At 28.0% G+C, this 9,960-nt stretch overlaps 2 protein-coding genes and 1 pseudogene across 3 annotated transcripts; 1 reads left to right on the forward strand and 2 right to left on the reverse strand.

Annotated features, from left to right (window-relative positions):
• Positions 1-739: 739 nt before the first annotated feature.
• LOC114123715 (zinc finger protein 888-like) lies at positions 740-3,676 on the reverse strand (annotated as a pseudogene).
• Positions 3,677-4,940: 1,264 nt separating this feature from the next.
• On the forward strand, positions 4,941-7,884 carry LOC114123701 (uncharacterized). 2 transcript variants are annotated; one of them, XM_027986767.2, is made up of 5 exons: positions 4,941-5,091; positions 6,146-6,310; positions 7,130-7,220; positions 7,311-7,429; positions 7,505-7,884. In XM_027986767.2, the coding sequence occupies exons 2-5, from the start codon at positions 6,160-6,162 to the stop codon at positions 7,642-7,644; spliced, it is 501 nt and encodes a 166-aa protein (XP_027842568.1). In that variant the 5' UTR covers positions 4,941-5,091; positions 6,146-6,159; the 3' UTR covers positions 7,645-7,884. The 2 variants fall into 2 exon arrangements, with proteins under 2 accessions (XP_027842568.1, XP_027842567.1); XM_027986766.2 differs by having other exon boundaries at positions 5,074-5,615.
• A 108-nt stretch (positions 7,885-7,992) lies between these two features.
• LOC114123700 (multiple coagulation factor deficiency protein 2 homolog) lies at positions 7,993-9,942 on the reverse strand. Its single transcript, XM_027986765.2, has 5 exons — positions 9,610-9,942; positions 9,435-9,548; positions 9,104-9,183; positions 8,849-9,000; positions 7,993-8,212 (listed from the first exon to the last, which is right to left on the reverse strand). The coding sequence occupies exons 1-5, from the start codon at positions 9,727-9,729 to the stop codon at positions 8,022-8,024; spliced, it is 657 nt and encodes a 218-aa protein (XP_027842566.1). The 5' UTR covers positions 9,730-9,942; the 3' UTR covers positions 7,993-8,021.
• Positions 9,943-9,960: the final 18 nt, after the last annotated feature.

Raw genomic sequence — 9,960 nt, forward strand, 5'->3', positions numbered from 1 at the left:
TATTAATAACTAAAATTTTTAAATCACTATAATGTTCATATTTTCCAATCCCATCTTAATTTTAATCTTGAAACACACCATAAGATAATTCAAAAACTGCTCCTTCAATATTTGTTTTGATACATCGAATTTTTCAGAAAAAATATCCGTTTAACAATTCCAGTAGAAAAAGAGGATTGAGATTAAAGAGTAGGTAAAGTAAGTTCAAAACTACTGAGTAACAGAATTATTGAAAAAAAGATGAGCATTCTTTATAAACCATTCTGTACACTAAACATTCTGAACGACATACATACCTACATCATTATCCCAAAATTGTTTTAATCCAAAGGCCTAATATGCCTTGTCTTCAAACAGTTTTAGTCTGTGGCGTTTTGGAAATTTTACTACTGAGCAGTGGTTTCTGCAGTGTAGGAATTAAAAAGTAAAAACTAAAACATATTATATCATATCTAGTTTTTACTTTAAGAAACTTACATAACAAAGATAGTTTTATCTGATGTTCCATATTGGAACTTACATAAAATATGGTATCGGTATGAGTGATATTACCTGATAAATCCCATACAACTTGCATAAAAACACTAGACAAAAAAATAACAACCAAGTATTATATAAAATATTAATTGTGCTAAAAAATATTTACATTTTGCGAATCACCACATTAAACTCATCATTTCCTAGATGAAAACTTTGTTTAAAATCATTTATTTTTTACATAATTAAATAAAAAGTCTAGTTTCATAATATAACATATTATTTATTTTTTTAAATGTACTCAATTTATTACACACATACAAAATATTACTGATGACCAGTAAGTACAGCAGTTCTCAGCAGTTATAGCTGATAAATGATATGAATAAATTTACAATTTTTTTTTTTTTAAATTATTTGTTAAAGATAATTAAATAAAGAAATCACTATAATATAGGCAAAATATAAAACAAATGCATTTAACCTGAAACAAACATTCTGATGGAATAAAATATAATAATTCACATAACTAACGACTCAAATGCATTTAGTTGTGAATACACAAGAGGTTATCATCAAGACAACCAAAATTAATATACATTTATCATATTATAACTATCTTATAATATTATAATAACAAACATTGTGAAAATTCATGAAGTATCGATAATACTTATGATAATTGTTTACAGTAATTAGCCATATTAAAATCAACAGACACCTCATAGTCAAAGATCATTTGAGAATTAAATACATAAAGTAACTATAAGGTATCATATTGTTCTATGTGCAGCAACAATTATATGCGTCTATCAGTCTCTAATTATGTTATATTGTATTTTGGATGATTTATGAGTGATGTGCATTCGTTCATGGTTAGCTACAGCTGAAGCACTTTTTAATTCCATTCCACAATAGCTACACTGGAAATTCATTGAACCTTTCGTTTTAGTATGATAGAAATTGAAATGAACTTTGGCCCTGTCTTCCATCAAAAACATCTTGCTACACACCCCACACCTATACTTTTTGGGTAAATCATCATGTTGTATTTCGTCATGATCTAACAAATCACAGAATCTCGAAAAAGTCTTATCACACAAGTGACATGTGTAAGGTGACCTCTTTGATGGTCTCAACGATGTAGACTCCGATAAATCCCTGTCTTTTTTGGTCGGATGTGTTTGCTTTACATGTCGCTGTAGATCAGATACAGTTAAAAAAATTTTGTTGCATTGATTGCATTCGGTTTTTTTGTTTAAATCACGATGTCTGGCTACTGAATGCTCTTTTAAGTGTACAAATTCATCAAATTTAGCACTACAATAATAACATTGAAATTTTTCTTCCGCATCATCAATGATTTGTTTATTTTTAAATTCATCATTATTGATCTGAAAAAAAATTAAATTAATAACATTGCCAAATATAAAAGCTGATTTTTTTTTTTTTCATATAAATAAAACCACAGAAAGAAATAGAAATAAGTTATGATCAATTTAATTTAAGATAAACTTTTTTTTATAAAGAAAATTATATTGAGTATACTTATTGGGTATGTGGAGTTAATAGAAATAAATAAGACCATTATACATACAAAACGATAATAAGTTTAAAAACGCTAAAATTCATGAAATTATTGAATTTTAGCTAATACAAGTTATGATATACCTAACTCAGTGGTTTTTCAAATCAAGCGATTGTGTCCATAAACAAACTATTATTTTTGGTTAGTAGATGCATAAACTCATCTCCTAGTTTCTTGCAGATTTCAGATCGTTGATAGACAAAACCCAAACAGCCGATCAAGTGTCTTTTCTACCTTATTTTATGATGTAACTATGTATGTAAGTCTTTATTTTAAAAACTTGTTGAAAATGCTCACAGTGTACTGCACCAATTTAAGTGTCATTTAACATCTTTCACATTTTATGCTAAACAACACTTAATTGATGTCATACTTTGTTAATCAATATATTATTAATTGGTCAGAATTACCATTAAACTATTTGTTTCTTATCAATACAAGAATATATAAGTATATTATTTTATAATTCTAGAATTCTAACTGAATATAACATAGGTAATAAATTTAATTATTGCAAATGATATTAATTAGAAATCACAAAACATTTGTAAGTAATTTAAGATTTAAGCTCAACAATAAAAGTAAGTAACTTGATGTATATAATACCTTAAATGATGAAGATCTGTCGTTGAAAACCTCCAAATAATCATCGCATTGGATAAAGTCATTGTCGTCAATTATCATCGACTGAATATCCATGGATTCGTCTCTGCCAAGTTTGGAATTTGTATCAACAATATCCTGGTGAACTTCCATGACATGCACCGACAATTCATATTCATCAGGAAAAATATTATCGCAAGATGTACAGCAATGATAGTCCACTTCATCGATTAGGTCCAACATATTATGACTTTCATCAGTTGATAATGGCTAGAAATCAATTAGTATGTGAAATATTATTCTAGATACATTTGGGGAGGAAATTATACCTCTTTTTTGATTAAATCTGAGTTGAAATTAATTTCCTTGAGCGCATCTTCACTCTGTTTTTTAAACATCACCCAATCTTGTACGCGATCATAACACTCGTTGCATATATGTTTTGGACCGATAGAATCTTTTGTGATCTGCAACCAAAACAAACGCAAAGTCATGATAACGAAAATAAAAAGAAGAGAGGAATAAAAATGACAAAACAAGTATCAAATTATCGTTACATCTACTAACAACTTGGTACCTTGATTTGCAGACAGTTCATCACGTCTTTGGCCAAGTCTGGATCGGAAGCCATGAAAATCGGAAACGATGACTGAGTTTGTCGCAAACAGAATCTGCAGAACAACATATCGTCGTTTTCTGTGTCCATTTTGCAGTGGGCGGTCGAGTATTCGCCACCGAGTGAAAAACAATCGAACCGCGCGATACCTTCATAACACGTCAACGATCATCATCGCCAGTCAAACAATCGGGTTGTAGATCACAAACACCAGTGATTGATAAAATATAATACAATAACAAATATAATTGTATTTACTAATTAACAATTAAGTAAGTACTAAATACTAAATAATAAATATTAATGAATTTTCAATGGTCGTTGGCAATCGGTGTCGGACGTCGGTCTTTACATAGATAAAAGATTTATCAGACGTCTGACCAGGGGGCATAACACATAGTATACTACAACTATATAGGTACAATAATACAATATATTTCTATTGTGATACCCAGTTCTGGTGATAAGAAAAATAATAAGTTTCTTGAATATACATTTTCAAAACTGCCAACATTGAAAAATTAAGATCCCAACACGATTATATAGACTATTTATAATTCTTTATATAATCGTGCATCCCAAATATTTTCTCGCAACTATGATACCAACTTAAAACCAATAAATAAGAAAATTATGTTTTTGTAAACTTTCAAATTCAAACATCGTACAGTTCACCGAATTAAAAATCTAATCTTACGAGTTGTTTGCGACTTTGCGAGTAAACGGTTTGAAAATTGAAAATGATCATCAGAATATGTTATAGGCCAATTTGTCATCACGCAACTATAGATAGTTGCCTTCAAGACTCGAGACTAGTCAAAGAGGATTTTTATAATATACGAGTACAGATATTTTTATACGAATCGCATCCTGACAACGCCAGATGCTCATCTCATAGGTAGTAATTATAATGTATATAGTATATTAAATATACAATTTAAGTTTTAAATGGCTTGTCATTTGTTTTCAATATTGTTCGTTTAATGATAACATATGTACATCTCTTATTGTAGGTACTTTTTGAAAAACAAAAGTTAGTTTGAAAAATATGTATTATATTTTGCCTCCTTCTCACCAAAATAACAACTTTGAGTTATGCAATTAATACAATATTATTATTATATTATTTTAGTCCCTAAAATTTTTGAAGTATTTTACTTTTTTTTACAACAACATAATACACACAACACATACAGTTTTAATTTCATACTCCAAAGCAGAATATTTTTTCAAATACCTACCTATTTCGGTAGGTAGGTACATAAAAATCGAATTTAGGATGATTAGTTTATGAGTTATAACTGTTATAAATATTTAAAGTTTGGATAAACAGAGGACAGAAGTAGAAGTGGAGAAGTGGACATACTTATTTGAATATTGAATTTCCTACGCTTAATGAATCACCGGGTATAGAATTTTAAATTCAAATTTGGGCCTTAACGAGTTAATAAGTCATAAGTTAAGTTATTTTTAAGTTAATAACTTAATTGTATAATTAATTTTGTGATATTATTGTGATTTAAGTAATTGTTTTAAACTTTCTTAACTACAAAATAATTTGAAGTAAATTGTAAATAGGTACTATAATATTGTATCCGGTATTGCATAGGCCATTGAGTAAAAATTATTACCCATTGAGGTGTATCGTTAACCGGTAACCGTGATAGCTGATAAGAAGAAATCAGATTTGAAAACCTTAACCACGATTATAAATCGTGACCTTAACCAAGTATACCTATAATCTACAATAAACTGAACAAACTGGCAAGATAGTCCTTCAAGTAATCAAATCCACAATACTACAAAAGTAACATTACATTACCATTAATACCATTTTACCATCGCTTTTACTCGTTTTAAGTATTTTCGGTTCCCTAGTATTTGATATTCTGACGTACTACACATTATTTTGTTCTACTCCCACACATTTGACTAATTATTATAGTTTATTTATTTGCGTTGCATAACATAATTATTGCCAATCGGTTTGACTGGCTGGCGGCTGCGTGTCTCTGCTTGGTGCTGTTGAAGCCCTCAATTCTCTGGTTCCGAATTGTTGCGGTATCCGGATCCGGGCACTGTCGTTGGTCGGCAAATGGCGATATAACATAATATTATTATGTCGGCACGACGATCGGATCGATGAAGCCGAACGCGGCTGACGAGCAGCTTGCCGCTGTATTTGTTAGTTATTTTCGGGCGACGAGCAAAATACTATTGTTCGAAAACAGTGATGACTGTCTCGAATATCAAAATTGAAATTGCAAAATAATTAACATATCTAGTAAAATAATCTGTAGTTGCGTGTAAACTTGAGACGGCTCGTGCTAGGTATAGTACGATGTTAAACAATATTAATCTCGTAGTAGTTTGACAACATTACAGATGAAAAAATAAAAATGACTTGTTATTTAAACGTAGATTACTCGGAGTCGGATTAACCATTACACAGTACTTAATACTAGTCTAACGACATACTTGCCCTGACATAAAATAAAACGATTCCAGTACAATTATTTTGATATTTGTTTAATTTATAAGTTTTTTGTTAAATTTGAGTGTTGAATTATTCATTGTACTTACTATGCTATACTTTATCAACTTCTACATAAAAAATGTCTTGACAGTTATAATTTTCCCAAGTGCCTAAAGAGGCTTTGGGCCCAATTCTAGCACAAATGGTTTAATCCGACACTGAGGATAACAATCGTAGTGTTTTGTGTTTGACGATTTTAGATTGAAGCGAATGTACTTGTCATGAGTTCACAGACTTGGTCTGTTACTATTGTTTGAAACAAGAGTGTAGTTTATCATTTTAGTACTCATATCGCAGTGATAGTGTTAATGTGTCGTTGTTGTAGCTAAACTTGGAATCATGGTGGAAGACAAAATCCTGTACACTTTCCGGGGGTGGTTGGCATTTGTGGCCTTCATGGACCTTGGTGTAACATTTCGATCATTTTTCGAAAACAAATGTATCATTGGAACGCAGACTAATTTACAGGCAGACGAACATTTTATACACGGTACCAACGATACTTTTTACGACCAACAAATAATTTACTTAATCTGTAACTAGCAATGTTATTTGTATTTTGGGTATTTTTAAAACTCAAACATTTTATTAAATTTATAGAGGGCAACCTAATTAAAAGTGTTGGTATAATACCTACTCTAGTAATTACTATGATGCTGTTTTTGAAATATGTTGTAAAGAGATAACGGTTAGTAGTTAAGAATTTTAAAAATAAAAGTATAAAATGTAATAAGATATTGAAATTGAATACTGATAAAAATAATAATCAAAGTTACAAAAAACTTAAGGCTAAATTTTTACCTAGGTATTTTTATATTACATATTAATAAATTAAGTTTAACTAAAACCGATAATAAATTATAAAAAGGTAGAAATGACCATTTTTTATTATTTATAAAAATGAAAAGAGAAACGTTAAGAATAACGTTTGTAATATTGGTTCAATAAAAAAGAAAAATTGTAACTTATAAAAACATTTTAAATTCATACTAATAAATGCTAAAATAGGTTGATAGAACAAATTAAAAATATTAGTGGAATGTACTTGGCAAAGAATTAAAAATTGGTATTTATTATTGCATCAAAAATATTTGAATAATATTCTGGTTAATGTTAATACATTTTATGTTACATTTATAATGAGGTTAAGAATGTCATTCCAAATGGTATGATAGTTAAAAGAAAAAACTTAAAACTACCACAGAAATTATCTACCTATTTGATTGTAGTATGTTGACAATTATAATTTTAATATCAAAATTCATGCTGCTAGAATATTAATTTAATTTTTCATTTTAATTATTCACAGAGGAATTAACTTTGCCAAGAGTGTTGGGTATGTTTTCACTTCTTAAAGCTCTATGTTTGATACATTGCTCATTATTTATTCACTATAAGCCGTAAGTAATTCAAAATTGATTATTTTGTATTTAGTGTTGAGTTCAAATATTTTTTATTAGAATTTAATACATTATATAATTAATTTGTAGAATGGTCAGTATTGGTGCTATGTCTATGGTCTTATCTATAGTTTTGTATCTTAGTGAAGCAATTCATTACCGTTCAACTACATTAAATTTCTTTATTGTTTTTCCAAGTATTTTAAATGGTAAAGTAATACTTTGGTGATAGAATAATTAATAATGAATCACTTAAATATGTTTATCTTTTTTAATTTTCAAAGGTTTAACATTGATTGGTTTATACTTAATTGTACGCAAGATTAATAAGCCACCAGTTGAATGTGTGGAAGAAAATGTTGAAATGTTAATGACTAAACTCAAATATCAAAAAAATAAAAAATATATTTGTAAAAAAAAATAAGTATGACTATGATATAGAATATAAAATACAAGAAAAATCATTCAAGATTTATGGAAACATTTGTTTTTTCAATTTTATAAATTTGTAAAAGATTGAGCTTTACTAGTTTTTTTAGTTAAATTGTTCTTCAATATTTATATTTAATTTTAATGTAATGTATTCAGTTTGTAAGTAGCTATGATCTAATTCAAATTTATAAGTTTTCCTGAACTAAGTAGTTTTTTAACTCACTTATTTTTTGTTTAAAAATAATTTATAAAACAACCAACTTAATATTTTAGCCTTTTTGAAAACAAAAATAATTAAACAATAATTATTTATGTAATAGTCAATTTAAAATAAAAAAAATTTAATTTATAAATATTATGTTTATTTTCTTATGCTGATTGTTTCTGAGTACTGCTTGCTTTATTTTGAGCAATAACAAATTCTGGATAATCTATAAACCCATCAAAATCTGTGTCATCCATAGTTAATATAGGATCAATTAACTGCATCAATTCTTCATCGGTAAATATTTTTTCTTGAGGAGGTGCTCCACCTGCTGCGGGATCATGACCACCTTGAACTAAAATTACATTTTAATATTTCATACATTAAATTTGACAAAAGACAGTTTAATGTAAATTTTCTAACACTATTTATTAAAATATTTACTACTTGATTTTTTTAATTCTAAAATATATATCATTTTAATACTTTATACTAACTTACTCTTCAACACTATCATTGCTTATCAAATAACCATCAACTTTTTATTGGTGACCTACATTTTGAATTAATAGTCTTTAAAAGTTAAAGGCTATTAAATTTTAATGGCTTAAAAGTTTTAAGCTTAAAACTATTAAAAATAGTTATCTATGGATAAAAATAGTAAACATTTTTAAAAATACTTAAGTTTAATTAATTATTAGTTTGTTTTTTTTTATCATTTAAAGTAAACAGTAGTTAATTCAAAAATCTGATGTCGAGAATTGAAATAGAGAATTTGTTTTTAACTTTTTATTTTAATGTGTTAATGTTGTTCAATAATCATAAAAAAAAAAAATCAAAAAATTGAATCTTGATGACCAATTCAAAATCAGAATTCTTATCTTTACAAAAAAAAAAAAGTTTGAATTCTTATTGCAAATGTGGTCTTAGACAAAAATTTAAAATCATAATTTTAAATATTCTAAATAAATAAGTAATTAGTGCTAATTACCATGCCAATGTATAAGTGATTTGATAAGTTCACATCCATCTAATTTATTATTGTTATCTGCATCATGCATTTTAAAATAATGAAATTGTAATTCTTGTTCAGACATTTTGCTTGTATCTAATGTTGGTAGATCCAAATGTTTTTTTATATGCCTAAAATAAAGCAGAATTGTGAAGAAAAAGAGTACTAAGTATATGATAAGACAAGAACAAACAGGTTTCTATTAGGTAGTAAGAGATTTTAAATTATACTTACTCGCTTTCTTCTGCTAAGTTTGAATTGTGTAATACTTGTTGAGTATGAGGATGATGTCCTTGGGAACTGTGGCCATGACTCTAAAATATTATTAAGCATCAAAAGAAATTATGGAACAGTTTCATCATAGATATAAAAGAATTATGCCTTCTATAGTCATACAGATTATAGATATAACTAAGTAAAAAAATTTTAAATGTTATTTTCCATATTTAAGCCTAAAGTCATGAGACACTATGAACTTCATTTATACAATAAAATTACAAACTGTATAAAAAGCAATTTCATTCACTATGATTAATTTAAATAGTTCATTGTGTAAATTATGTACCGGCTTTTGTTGTTGTTGCTGTTGCTGTTGCTGCTGCTGAGGTGGTGGTGGCGGTTGTTGGTAAGGTGCTTGTTGAGGAAAATTTTGTTGTGGAGGTAAATGTTTAATAGGTACCTAGAAGAAAACAATTAATAAAATATTACAGTGCACAATGGATTTACTTTTACTTATTTACTTGTTGCTGTTGTAGATACAGTTGTGGATTTACACCTGGCGGTGCTGCGTATTCTGCCCATGATTTATGACACAGGACTATAAGAATAGGAAAAGTAACTAAAAGCGTCTTGGAAATCATTTTTGATAGAAATACACATGTACACTTCAAACGTTGATTACCATGAAATATGAACAAATATGGTGATTTTGTGCATAAAAATTTGAGGTAATTTTTTATTTTCTTCTATACTTGAAATGTGCCGTCTTCTGTAAGTTATACTGTCGACAACTTACATAATTTTATCGAACAATATCGTTTTAAGCCATGTCATAACAACATTTAGAATTCAGAAAATTCCACTCGGACCGC

Source organism: Aphis gossypii, chromosome 2, assembly GCF_020184175.1.
Source record: "Aphis gossypii isolate Hap1 chromosome 2, ASM2018417v2, whole genome shotgun sequence".
NCBI classification, from domain to species: Eukaryota; Metazoa; Arthropoda; class Insecta; order Hemiptera; family Aphididae; genus Aphis; species Aphis gossypii.

Coding starts and splice junctions, on each gene's coding strand:
- LOC114123700 (XM_027986765.2), bottom strand. CDS start 9,729: ATGATTTCCAAGACGCTTTTAGTTACTTTTCCTATTCTTATAGTCCTG. Junction 9,549..9,609: donor TGTATCTACAACAGCAACAA/GTAAATAAGTAA, acceptor GTTTTCTTCTAG/GTACCTATTAAACATTTACC. Junction 9,184..9,434: donor AGCAACAACAACAAAAGCCG/GTACATAATTTA, acceptor ATAATATTTTAG/AGTCATGGCCACAGTTCCCA.
- LOC114123701 (XM_027986767.2), top strand. CDS start 6,160: ATGGTGGAAGACAAAATCCTGTACACTTTCCGGGGGTGGTTGGCATTT. Junction 6,311..7,129: donor AGACGAACATTTTATACACG/GTACCAACGATA, acceptor AATTATTCACAG/AGGAATTAACTTTGCCAAGA. Junction 7,430..7,504: donor TTTTCCAAGTATTTTAAATG/GTAAAGTAATAC, acceptor TAATTTTCAAAG/GTTTAACATTGATTGGTTTA.